The sequence below is a fragment of the Sitodiplosis mosellana genome, unplaced genomic scaffold (genome assembly GCF_009176505.1).
Source record: "Sitodiplosis mosellana isolate CC-2019 unplaced genomic scaffold, AAFC_SMos_1.0 Smas_scaffold_1, whole genome shotgun sequence".
Classification (NCBI taxonomy): Eukaryota; Metazoa; Arthropoda; class Insecta; order Diptera; family Cecidomyiidae; genus Sitodiplosis; species Sitodiplosis mosellana.
The window spans coordinates 16,729,375-16,743,351 of record NW_022595244.1 but is presented as its reverse complement, the minus strand read 5'-3'; the positions used below and the strand labels follow the sequence as shown (position 1 = coordinate 16,743,351).

The window sequence follows — 13,977 nt, the reverse complement described above, 5'->3', positions numbered from 1 at the left end:
CTCTCTCTCTCTCTCTCTCTCTCTCTCTCTCTCTCTCTTTCTCTTTCTCTTTCGCAACTTCATTCCAGCAGTTCTGTTCTGTTCTGTTTTGTATTTAATTTTCATGATATTTTTATGACCGGCTGGCTCGAAGCAAACGCATTAATTTCCTTTTGGTAGAATCACAATAAATTGAATCAATCCCCATATAAATGAGCAAAATTGATGTGAATTATGCGATATTGCGTATCGTATGACAAAGGCCGCCGTGTGGAAAATTTTGCGACGCAATTTCATTTGTGAGTCATGTTATTTAAGCCGACTGCAGGTGCATAGCTCACATTGCGTTCACTCGATTCATTCGATACTTGTGCGAATACAATTTTATCAAATGATTTAGTGGCGCATAGAAAACGACAAACCGTTATTCATATCGCTATTGCGTTCAAATTGCCTAAATTGACCGAAAACCGTTATGATTCAATGAATTTGCGCAATTGCTTGATTATATTTGTTCGCTTGTGCATTTGTCGATGGAATAAAATTTGAATAAAAAAAACAAACTTTCTATTTAATATTGAGAGCACCGAACACGTAAAATTAACCCGATGACAATAGCATTTTTTTCAGAGGTTATTCTACATTCATTTCCACTTTCGTATCACATTGAGAACCAGGGTGAATAATTAAGCAAATCGCATTTATATAAAACAGTTTTTATTTGATTGAAAAAATAAACGTATGGCAAAATGAACAAGACTATCTAAGTGAGTTGATTACATTACTAACACAAATTTGACGTTGATTTAAAGCAATACGTAAAACAGGTTCAGTTTGTTGATAGAGAATAAAGTGTTTCAGTTATTTTTGTTTGCGGTTTTGTCTCGGCATACAATCACAAGTAATTTGATTTTGGGATCTGATTACAAAATGATTCGAATTTGAAAATGGAATGTTCGTTAGAATTCGAGCTGAAAATAAATTATCGCTGAATCATTTTGTCGCCAAAATGAAGCGCAATTTCAATCACCCCCATCGCACATTTTGTGAGTTTCAATTAGGTTATATCAGTCTAGTGTTGTTGTATTTCATTTCAATCGAAGTGATGTTTATGTGCGCGGTCACATTCGCTTGTTGTTTATTGGCGACTATGTTTGGTTTTATTTTTCTGTCGCCCAATCTAATCAATTTCCACCGAACGGTGACTTGAAATCTACTTTGACTCTTTCACAAATAATTGTATTGATTTCAATTACATCCAAAGCGAATGATTGCAATTGAACGTCGTAAAAATGACATATGAACGAGTGGAAGATGTGACGATAACGACGACGACGATGGCAACGATGTTCGATCAAATTATCTCGAACAGAATATAAAATGCACTTGTTGTCGGAGGTTCGATTTACATATAATCATTTGCATTAATAACTTATTCAACGAGTATGTATGCTTCAACAATGTTGAGTCAACATTCATCCATTGAACTTTGGATATGCCGATCTGACGATGATGCGTCAGGCTTGTGTTCGTTCATATATTTATTGGATTGTCAGTGTCTGTGCGTCGACAATTCTTCTCATTTTTTTTTTCTTGCTTCCATTAGAGACGTGTTTATTTTTAATAAAGCAAATATTCTATTTCCTTTATAACACATGGCGCGTTAAATAAATACATACCGTATAAATAACTTTCAATTCTTTGCATTGTTTTTCAACGTATTTCAAGTGGATTTTGAATTGAAAAAAAAAGAAGATTAATATGGCGCACATAAAAAAAATATCGAAATCAACATTGTTAAGAAATAAATTTTTTGCTGTCTTTTATCTATGAAATTGTGTCACGAGCAATGAACACAAACAAATTCATCAAGTACTTTATTTTCGTTCGCTTTTCTACTTGAGACAATCTTTTCGATTCCTATCTGTAATGCCATCTATCTGCCGTTGTTTGTCTGCCCATCCGTTATTATTGCATGTTTGCAATTAGCAATTGAAGCGTTCTTAAATGCTGCGCAAATCAAAAGTTATCACATCTTTCAGTGCCTATTGTCTTGTTGACCAAAATCAAAGTAGCAATTTTGACGAACCGAAAATGGCAAACGTCTATTCAATGGATATTAACAAACCCATTGTCTTTCACCCTAAATATTCAAGAACCAAATTGATTAGTTGCACAACTGATTCTGAACCAATTGTCATCGATTCTAATGTTAATCTGGTCAAAAATGCCCACATCATTTACGTTCCTCCTTCCAGTCCATAGAGTTTATTATAGCGTCATGCTGTATATTTTATTTAATTAAATATCAAATGTGGGCAAATACCAACCGCAAAACCATGCACACATATAGTTTGGTCATGCACGAGTCCCTTGACCAACACAGCGATAGATATGCTCTTTAAATCTGTCATTTGAATGCATTGCAGTGAATGTGGTTCATTAGGTTGTCAGAACCATTTCTATGTTATTGATAGTTTGCCCCATTGTTTTCGCCAATTGGTCAAAAGGCAACATCACAATGCAGTTCCGTGAATGTAAATCGAGTAATATATAAAAAAAAAATTGTTCTCAGGATGTTTTTCCCCACCCGGATCTCATAGATCATATGACACAGTTTTCAACGAAAATTTGCAATCAAAAGAAACATTTCAATATCGATGGAAAGAATCGAGTATTTCGACGTAAAAAGAAAATCATTTGGTTCTTAGGAAATTCTGGCGACATATAGTTGTCGTCGCCTAGAATACCGGCTAAGTAAACAATACGGTTCGTATACAGCTCAACGCTCTGTTGCGTTTTGTGATCGACTCTTCGAAACGTAATGTAGTAATATTGTGTTAATTATTTGATATGCCTACATCTTATCGCTACGTTCAATTTTAACGTAAACAGCGCGCATTTCGGGAGATATTCAACACTTATCAAGAAAAACGTTTTAATTTTCTTTCTTGGGACTCCGTTGACTATATTTTGATAAAGTTTCCGGTTCATATCAACATAACAAAAAAAAAACGTTTTCTGATTAGAAGGAAAAAGCACGGATTATATGAATAGTTTGGAGCGAAAATGTTATACCGAAAAATTGAGTGGAAAAATGTTAAATGAAAAGAGATAGCTATATAGTTCACTAAAGTTTACTATATAGCTACCCGTGTGCAAATAAAATGACTAACAGTCACTCAGTTGTATGTAACTATATGTAGTGATACACAACTAAAACTGCTAAGCTGATTGAAATCATGCGTTTTATATGGAGATAATCACGTTTAGTTATTCTTTCAGTCAGTCGACCAATTTGGGACATTTTGACTAAGAGTGATTTGTGATTGAAGTCAACTGCAGTTGCTTATTTTGATCGAGACAATCACTTTTAGTCAGTCAAAATGTCCCAAATCAATCGACTGACTAGTCAGCCAAAAATTTTCCACACGGGTATCCATTTTCCGCTCATTCATCATCGACATTTTTCCGCTCAACCTTTCTTCATACCATTTTTGCTCCAAACTACTCATATATACAGGATTTTTTGTTTGCAAACATATGCATAATTGAATCGAAGCAAAGATAGAAGTAGAAAACAATTCTTGGAAACGGAAAGTAAATCAAAACAATAAACATCAGCCATAATTTCGCAGTAAATCTAAGTTGAATGTCTGATTTAAAAAAAATGGCACTTCACAAATGCCGCCGAATCGTCTTGTCTGTTACAGAGAAATTTGATTAACCCATTGCTTGGCCTAATTAGTCCATTGGTCGTTTTATTCATTGCACTAAAATGGATTTTCTTATCTATGATTCCAGTGAACTATGAAAAATAAAACATAGGAAAAAAGCGACATTGTCAGCGAAAAAAATGCAACAATGCCTTGAAAACAAGTTGAAATACTCAAAGTCCGGATCAAAAAAAAAAAAACCGCATTGTGTAGTTAGTGGTCATATGACTGGAGATTTCGTTTTCGTGACAGCGACATGTATATCAGCACTTGTGCGAGTGATAAAAAGCAGCTCACAATTCGTTATCAGTTCTGGAATAAAAAAAAAAACAAAGAGTCAATTCGCGAACAAATTTATATTGTTCCCGGCTTCAACTGATAAAATCTACGCGACAAAATGGTTTTATCGTTCTAAAGTTCAACGATGGAAAGCAACACGAACTGGCACGATACAGACTTGCGTGAATGTTCGTTTATCTTGAGTGGAAAATCCGTAAAATTGATTTCCTGACACTGAATATTATTCAGTGGATACGATGGCCGACCATGTTTATGTTGTTTTTATTTCTGTATTTTTTATTTACATTAGATAGCCTCTGATGAAGTCCGTTAACAAGATAAATGTTTATTTTTCTCTTTCTCTATTATTAAGTTGAATCAACTGAATGACTCACATGCTCAATTGATGGTACACTGGCTGGGTGAAGGTACCAATGTGATGCTTTGCTTGGCCCGTGAGCCACCACCAGGACCAATGGAAGACATAAAATCCAACACGATCCCATCATCCGTTTACATTTCCTACAACAATGGTAATACATTCGAGGATAAAACGTATCTGTTCCAAATCAACGACACCAACAACAAACTCATCAATTCAACAGTGGATCAGTTTACAACGCATCCCATGTATAATACGGTAAGTTCAAGAGCGATTCATACAATTTTAAGTGCATCAATTTGGTTCAATTTAACGATACACAGAGTAGAACTCCGTTTTCAGTTTTGAGTGCAATGTGGCAGTAATACATTCAGATTTATTTAGAAAGAAGAAGAAGAAGAAGGAGAAAAATATCTGTTTTTAACGAAACAAAGTGATCATCTGTTTGAATAAGCAATTTAAGTGGGAATGAAACACATTTATTCCGTATTGTACCAGACTCGGAGCACGAAAGTTGTTCGAAATAAAATATTTGCCAAACATAGGAGAATGTCGATTCCAAATGATATATTATACACCGGAATAACGTCATGAGTTGACTCAATTTTAAAATGTCACATTTTTTTAGGATTATCAAAAATGATGGAAACTAGATTTCTCTATATTTTACTTCTACCTGAATTTTCAAAAATACTGGAAATATTATTTATATAGTATTTCAAGAGCTCTAACCGATGATGTATTTTATTTAATCAAAAAAATTATTTCCACTGATTTTTTTTTGCGTCAGCGTTTTTGATTAGAACAACAAAAACAGCGGATAAGATATTCTAATAAAAAACGCTGACTTGAAGATAATATTTCACGAGATTTCCAAAATTGGAGAGAAACAAGTTTGGGCTGATTAGATTAAAGGATATTGAACTAAGTATGGACGATTTAGTCAAGAAAAAATGTCTATATAATAATGACGTTTGAATGCGTTTAGAATAAATTAGGAGAACGACGTAAACATAACGTTACACGTTATTTTTTGGCGCAAAATACATTTTTAGTGATAAAATCCCATTTTAATTCAAATGTCCTCATTTTGTAAAAGCATTTGGCCACCTTATCGATAAATTAAAATAAATGGTTGAAATTTTCCGTTTATTCTTTTGTAAAAAGAGACAATGTGTTTGTCTGGCGAAATATTTGCAATTGTTTGTCATTGAAAAAAAAAAGATATTAAAATGCCTGACGCCTTTTGTTTAACATTCTATTTTTAGATTGTTTTCACCGATCCAAAGCACAAGGCGATATTCACAAATGCCGACTTTGGACGAACGATTAAAAAACATATGGTGAATTTTACCCCATCCGAAGTGTCATTCTACGAACATGATTCACGTACATTCCTGGTGTTGGACAAAACCGATCGAACGGTAAGTTGAGCCGACCTTAAATTAAATCAATCATAACGAATCACACACATAATCTAATATGTTGACTGCATTTTCGTTCCAGTTGTACTATACCGTTGATTTTGGTGAGACATTCACAATGCTGCAGTCATTCGTGAAATCGTTTTCATGGTCATCGTCCGGTGACGCAAACATGCCCGTTCACTTATATGTAGAGCGCAAAGATCCATCCAGTAATTATAAACGCATCTATGCTATTCGAATCCACTTGAAATTAATCGAGATTTTTTTTTATTGCATTCTTCTGTTTTAGATTCATCATCGATCATTTTCATGAATGCTGCACTATTGCTGATAGACGAACCGAAAAAATTCAATTTGCTCATTGAAAATGTACAAGATTTTCACATAAAAAAGGATTTTATGTTTGCCACACGCAAAGTACCAAACAATACACAATTGTTCATTTCCTATCGACGCGGAACGTTTGTCAAAGCCGACTTCCAAACTGAGCTCGAAATTAAGGTAAGTCACAATTTGCTAAACTTAGTTCGCAATTTAGTTTTAAATGGGTTCTTCTGATCTCTGCCAACAATCGATTAATAATATTTATAAAACTTTTATCGCCTTATTGTTTTCATTTGAACTCGTAATAAATCAAATACAAGACATCCGATGTTTTGTCTTTGCATATTACTTCTTTCTGACAATGTTTATCGCGTTTGATACGCTCAATTCGAACCTTTTGAAAACATTAAATATTATAGTAACAACATATGAACACTCTTTATTCTCGCAACAGGGCTTTCATATTGCCGATGTAGAAGGAAGACGTGTCATGATCTCAGCAGTTCACACCGACATCACAGCTCATCTATATGTGTCCGAATCCGATGACAAAATGAAGAAAATCCGATTTGTACCAAGTGTGGAGCAGATTTTCTCATATATTCCTGAATTGACATGGAAAAACAGTTGGTTGTCGTAAGTTTTACAAAAATAAAAAAAAACACACACACAGTGAATCTGTGAGACTGACGTTTTTCTATCAAAATTCTACAGACAAACATCTGACGAAGCATTCACCGATTTATACAAAGTTGAAGGAATTCGTGGCATATACATCGCATCGAAAATCATTAATCCTCCAGTTTTAAAGCCATCGGCCATGGTTGGCCCTGAAAACTTGGGATCTGTGATTACATTCGATCATGGTATGAGCTGGCGACCAATTCAAGCACCAACTGTGGACAACGAAGGTCAACCGATCAACTGCACGAAATGCAGTCTCCACTTGTCACAAAAGTTCAGTCAGCTTTACCCAGTGACGCGTTCCGTAACGATTATGAGCTCAAAAACAGCGCCAGGTGTAATTATGGCAACAGGTGTCATCGGAAAGAATCTCAAAGGCCATCCGTGTGTGTTTATCTCGCGTGATGCTGGCCAAACATGGACACAAATCTTGCGAAATTATTACTTCTTCAACTATGGCGATCATGGTGGCATTCTGGTTGCCGTGAAGTATTTCAAATCGAAAGGCGAAACAAATGAAATCTTGTACTCGACGGATGAAGGTGAAACATGGATTCCACATGAATTCCACGGGAAAAATTTGAAAGTGTATGGCCTAATGACCGAACCGAATGCCAACTCCACCGAGTTTACATTGTTTGGTTCGGAGCCGGATGAACACAAATGGATCATTTTGAAGATAGATTTGCGAAATGCATTCACATCGAATTGCACACAGGACGATTACAAATTCTGGTCACCAGGTTCGTTTGATGGTGAATCCCTTGTTCCGTGCATCTTGGGAAAACAAGAAACCTACCATCGTCGTGCAGCTCATGCGAAATGCTACAACGGCCATGATTACAGTCGACCAAATCGAACGGAAATTTGCAAGTGCAGCTCATGGGATTTCGAATGTGATTATGGATTCTCCCGATTAAACGCCAACTCACCGTGCATACGCAATCGTACCGTTGTTTCCGAAGATATTTACAAACTTCCAGGCACATGCAAACCAGGCGAATTTTATATGCGAACAAAGGGCTATCGGAAAATCGAAGGTGATGTTTGTGTTGATGGATTCATTGATCAGTATCTGCCACAGAGAATTCCGTGTCCAATTGCACCCGAGGACGATTTTCTCGTCGTGGCTCAACGTGACAAAATCGCACGGATTTCATTATTAAGTGGTAAAAAAGAGGTGCTACCAGTTGTTGGCTTAAAGAATGTCATTGCCATTGAGTTTGATTTGAAGAATAACTGCGTGTTCTGGGCCGATATTCAAACCGATGAAATCGGCAGACAATGCTTAAATGGAAATCGATCGGTTGAAATTTTAGCGGAATCTGGTTTGTCATCAGTGGAGGGCATGTCTTACGATTGGATCTCTGAATTGTTGTTCTTCGTCGATGGAACACGCTTCAAGATTGAAGCTTTGAGCACATCACTGTCGAAGCCTCGCATTCGTAAGACGATTATCGATAAATTACCGAAGCCAAGAGGTATTGTTGTGCATCCAATGGCTGGTTTCTTGTTCTGGACCGATTGGAGCTTCAACAATCCATCGATTAGCCGAGCCAATTTGGATGGAAGCAACTTCAAAACACTCTTCACCAAACGCGATGTGGTCTGGCCAAATGGAATCACCATTGATTTTTCAGCCGAGCGAGTTTATTGGGTTGACGCTAGCCTCGATTACATTGGCAGCTGTGATTTGAACGGATTGTTATTCACTAAAGTAGTGAAAGATGACTCACGCGCTTCGCATCCATTTGCCGTGGCTGTGTACAAGCATTTGATGTACTGGGACGATTGGAAGATTAACGCTATCTTTTCAGCGGACAAAGGTAAAACATTTCGGCTTGATTTTGAATCATGAATTTAATGTGAATTTCATTCAATGTTATTTTCATTCTAGATCTTGGCATTCAAATTCGTGCAATTGCCGAAAATATGACCAGCTTAATGGACATCAAGGTTTTCGGTCATGCTGTTCAAACCGGTACAAATGCTTGTGGCAAACCGAATAAGTGCTCACACATGTGCGTTGGAGCTCCGATGAATAATTTCGCATGCTTGTGCCCAGATGGTATGACCATGTCATCGACTGGCGAATGCTTGTGTCCCGGATTTTTACAACCACAAGGCAACAAAACTTGTCCACAACTGTCAAACACCTGCGCACCAGGATTCTTTACATGCTCCAACAAATTATGCATTCCAAATATTTATCGATGTGATGGAGATGATGGTGAGTCTTTTGCGTATTTCCAAATTTTTGGCTTATATCAGATCAGTAAGCAAAAAAAAATCTAAATGTCCTTATTCCGATAATCTAGACTGTGGCGACAATTCTGACGAATTAACCTGTCCATCATCCAAAAACCCCTGCTTGCCGCACATGTTCCAATGTAAATCTGATAGCAAATGCATTCCAGAATACTTTCAATGTGATCATGACAATGGTAAGTGAGCATCATCAGCATGCATCAAATCATATTCTAATCTCATTTGAGTAAAAATCCATTGAATATTCAAAATGGTTTTCTATTTGTGTTAACAGATTGTCAGGATGGAAGTGATGAAGCTGCATGCTCGTTCATTGCATGCAAACCAGAAGAATTCAAGTGTAGTAATGGCCGTTGTATCAACAGCATTTGGCATTGCGGTAAGATAAATACATTTTCAATTAATTTTTGGGCATTAAAAGAAACATTCCGTTTGTTTTCAAAAAAACCGCAAAAAAAAGATGGAGAAGACGATTGTCAAGATGGATCAGATGAGAGAAATTGTACAAGAACCACATCGATCACATGCAAACCTGATGAATTTACATGTAAAACATCCCATCAATGCATCCCATCATCGTGGCTCTGCGACAATGAACACGTAAGTTTAAGAAATACGAAAGAATCGAATTTTCGTACTAACTAGTTGAATGAATTGCTTATAGGATTGTACCGATGGAAGTGACGAAGAAAATTGTGAAAATAAGGAGTGTGAACCATGGATGTTTTCATGTGGTGATGGCCGATGCATTTATTCAACATGGAAATGTGGTATGTGTAAAATTAAGTTCGAATCTTTTATATATAAATCATTGAATCCAAGTGCAAAATCAATGAATCCACTTCAAAATTCCCATAGACGGAGATCGTGATTGCATGAATGGAAACGACGAAGCCAATTGCACTGTACCAACATCAACCGAATCGAATCACAAAACCGATAACATAATGCCAACGTGCCATGATTGGATGTTCCAGTGCAACAACGACCGCTGTGTGCCGCACTGGTGGAAGGTAAATTGAAGAAGAAAAAACACAACAGACTACGATGAAGAATACTCTACAACAAAAACAACTAAACGTTGATTTTTTTTTCTTAGTGTGATGGTGTAAACGATTGTGGTGATAGTTCTGATGAGCTTGGCTGTACAACAAACACGACCACACCACCAAGCGTAGGTTCAATTGATGAGCCCGTCGACACAGATATTTGTCTGAAAAATCAATTTGCCTGCGACAACGGGCGCTGCATTTCAAAATCGTACGTTTGCGATGGATTCAACGATTGCACTAATGGCGAGGATGAAGTTAATTGCCCGAAATCGGTTTGTGGCAAAGATAAGTTCAGATGCCGCAGTGATGGTGTTTGTTTGGACCGAACTAAATACTGTGATGGTAAGTTGATGTCCAACATTTGTTGCACTGAAAAATGATTTTGGTGAACATATTTTGAGCGAGAAATGATGAACAGTATTTTTCTTTGTTCGGACATTTTCATTCGACTTCACCCTTCGTTTCTTTACAGGCAGGATTCATTGTATTGACGGAAGTGACGAGGAAAGTTGCAAACAACCACCAAAGATGTAAGTTTTTTTTTTTCAACAACGTAAATAGGTGTTCTGTCAAAGGTTTTCTTATCGTTTTTTTTTTTTTAATTTCTAGAAACGAAAAGAATGAAACAATTACATGTCGTCCGGGTTACTTCATGTGTGACAACATTTGTCTGCCACAATCCAAATTATGTGATGGAAAGGTCGATTGTTTTGCCTATGATGATGAAGCCAATTGCAATGGTAAGTAGTTTATTTCAAGCGAAACTTATGCGCAAGTTTTTTTTTTGGATTCACTCTGAAGTAACATATCCGACGTATTTGATTGGATTTGTTATAGGAACATCAAACCGTTTCTACCAAGTGAGCTTTCTATTCCCATACAAACGAACCATGACCGCAACCAGCTTCTTGATCTTCTGGTACATGCCAACCAATGGCGGTGAAAGTCAAAACTTTGAATATCTTCCATCAATCTCTTTGGCCAACGAGGATAATTGGTCGAATCATAGTGCATGGATTGAAAACACACAACATCGCTTTGAGAATTTGACACCATACACCATGTATAATGTAACGGTTTATGTACGACTCAAGAATAGCAATCGTATTGATGCACCGTATCTGTATATCAATGTCACAACGCAAGAGGGCACACCAACTCAACCACTGAATGTGAATGTAACCCAATTGAATTCGTCACGTGTGCAAATCTCATGGGAGCCACCAAAAGATGCATATGGAGTCCTGAAGGAATACACCGTTTACTATCGAGCAGCAACAATCAATGTAAACTCGGCACACTCGGTGAAGGTGAGTCCGAATGAACATTCGATTGTTCTGGAATCAAACTTTGAACCAAACACTACGTACGAGTATTGGGTGCGTGCACGAAACTCCAAGAATGAGTCGCCAAGTTCGAAATTGGTACGACTAACTTTTGACACCGCTTCTGATATGGATCGTTTGACTGGTTTGCATGTAACACACATTGGTCCAGATTACATTCAAGTTGAATGGAATGAAGTTAAAGGCGTTGATGGCTATTCGATACAAACCATATTACCGCAAACCTATCCAAAGCTCAAGCCAAACCAAACCCAAGAAACAAAGTTCCGAGTAGCGAATTTGGTGCAAGGAGCGAACATAAACATCAAAGTGTCCGGTTTTAAGAAAAACTTCTTCGGTCGACCAGCATCGATTTCAAGTGTTTTGCCTGGCAGCCCATTGCCCCAAATTTCATCGGTAAACGTGACAGATGTCAACGGGGTTCCAGAATGTTTATGGAGCGAACCAACGGGAGTGCCATTCAAAAATATCACATATGGCATTTATTATGGTGTCACAGTCGATGAACTGTACGAAGAAGCAAAGCAAACGACTCAAGCATTAAAAGCAACGCTCAAAAATCTGATGCCATGCGAGTCTTATCTGGTGAGTGTGGGAATTGTTGCACCAGTCGGACCCGGGCCATTATCCTCACCAAAGACATACCAAACGAAATATAATGAACTGAAACCACCACGTAATGTTAAAGCCACAATGATTACGGACAAACATGAGATTGAACTCACATGGGAGCACAATTGTCCGATACTTGACAAATATCCACCATCGTATCAAATCAGTTTAACGGAGCTCACTACCAATGAGACGAACGTTGTTGAAGTGATACGCAGGGGAACCAAACCCGTATCGCATAAATTCAAAGATATTCCTGATGGTGCTGTGTATAACATAAGTATTTCCACAAATGCAACCAACGCTGAACCAGTTACACTTAAGATACATGCGCCATCATTACCTCCAGTGCGTCAACTCAAAGTCTATCCGGAAAAGAATGGCACATACGTGGTGTACTGGCACGAGATCCAAGACAATAATGACAAGTAAGTGTTGATATTGATTTTGGATTTGAATTTTTGGTCTTTTTTTTTCTTACGATTTATTCAAATTGTAACTCGTAATCCATTGACATTTCAGATATGATTACGAATTGGTTGTCGTTCCTGGTTTAATCTTAAATGATTCGGTGACTCCAATTATAAAGAAAAGAGTAAAGAAGCCACCGGCGTTAATCAATATTCAGGATCTTGGTGGCAATACGGCAGCTGGCAAGATATTTACCATGGGCATTCGTTTGAGAACCCAAAAAGTACGTAATAAAATAGGACAATGTAATTATGCGCCGTTTTTATCGGACTGTATCTAATCTTAATTTCTTTACAGGGATTCTATTCGTCAGTGCACGAAATTGAACACATTGAGGTGCAACCGGAGGCATGGATATCGTTAATGTTGCCAGAAAAGTCATCCACCTGGATGGTTATCATACCAATGATGCTTGTTAGTGCAATGGGTGGTGTCATCTTCTACATGGTGCGCCGCCATCGAAGAATGTCGAATAACTTCTCACGCTTTGCCAACTCACATTACGACACCAAAACCGGAACGACGAGAATCGGAGACGATGACGATATTCACCACGATAATATCAATGATAATATCAACGATATGCCTCGCTTTGATGACGACGAACCACTCGTACTAACGTAATTTTTAAGCTAAAGACTTTGTTTTTTTTCCCTGTTTTTCATTGCCAAAAAAAAAGTAATACGCATGAGAAAGTGAGAAACATTTTAATGAAAGACGATGATGGCGTTGTGTTTCCAAATGTGAAATTGTAGATAATTTTTTTATTTATACATTTATATTAAGTAGCAAATAACGGAATCATATGTGAGATTGTCTGCGGGTTCATTTAAGATGAACTTATTTTTCGTTTGAATTGCCGTGCAGAAATAAAATGAGACAATTGCAATTTGCGGACACAATAAAGGCTGAACGTGGTTTGAACCATGGATAAAACTTTAAAGAAAAGAAGAAAAAAAACATTGCATATGCATATGAATAACGAGTGATCGCACACACATTTATGTAAAGACAAACAGCTGAACGATAAAAAAAAGTATTGCATTCATTTTTACAACTTCAAAACCAACAAGATTAATAATAAATATTTTGACTGAAACAAAAATGAACACAATTGGAGAATTACTTTTATTTCACAGTTCTAAGAGAAAAAATAGGAAGGTGAGTTAGTTTGCGTTGGAATGGTAGATTATTAGTATTGGATCAAAATGAAGGATTGCTTGTGTTTTTTTTCTCCATCTTCCAATTACTATGGAGGTATACCAGCACCACCGCATAGAGGAGTCATACTAATTTCGCCAAAAACTTCGTACTTGGCAATTCCTTGAGCCAATTGTTTGACTACCTGCACGATGATTGACCGCATATTTCATGCAGTTTTGGTCTAAAACAATGATAAAAGAAATCTACATACACGATCCGGATGGAGTTTTACTA

At 37.1% G+C, this 13,977-nt stretch overlaps 1 protein-coding gene across 1 annotated transcript in view; it reads left to right on the top strand.

Moving 5' to 3' along the window:
- The window catches only part of LOC129572511 (sortilin-related receptor-like), a 14,735-nt gene extending 1,090 nt beyond the window's left edge, over positions 1-13,645 (top strand). Inside the window, exons 2-19 of the mRNA XM_055452509.1 lie at positions 4,348-4,614; positions 5,625-5,780; positions 5,863-5,992; positions 6,073-6,284; positions 6,562-6,743; positions 6,822-8,617; positions 8,689-9,021; positions 9,110-9,235; positions 9,334-9,438; positions 9,520-9,659; positions 9,724-9,829; positions 9,918-10,072; positions 10,159-10,453; positions 10,584-10,641; positions 10,721-10,851; positions 10,949-12,497; positions 12,592-12,763; positions 12,838-13,645. Of these exons, the coding sequence (XP_055308484.1) occupies positions 4,348-4,614; positions 5,625-5,780; positions 5,863-5,992; positions 6,073-6,284; positions 6,562-6,743; positions 6,822-8,617; positions 8,689-9,021; positions 9,110-9,235; positions 9,334-9,438; positions 9,520-9,659; positions 9,724-9,829; positions 9,918-10,072; positions 10,159-10,453; positions 10,584-10,641; positions 10,721-10,851; positions 10,949-12,497; positions 12,592-12,763; positions 12,838-13,164 (6,240 nt within the window). The 3' untranslated portion in view covers positions 13,165-13,645. The remainder of the gene's footprint in view (positions 1-4,347; positions 4,615-5,624; positions 5,781-5,862; positions 5,993-6,072; positions 6,285-6,561; positions 6,744-6,821; positions 8,618-8,688; positions 9,022-9,109; positions 9,236-9,333; positions 9,439-9,519; positions 9,660-9,723; positions 9,830-9,917; positions 10,073-10,158; positions 10,454-10,583; positions 10,642-10,720; positions 10,852-10,948; positions 12,498-12,591; positions 12,764-12,837) is intronic.
- The last annotated feature ends 332 nt before the right edge of the window (positions 13,646-13,977 follow it).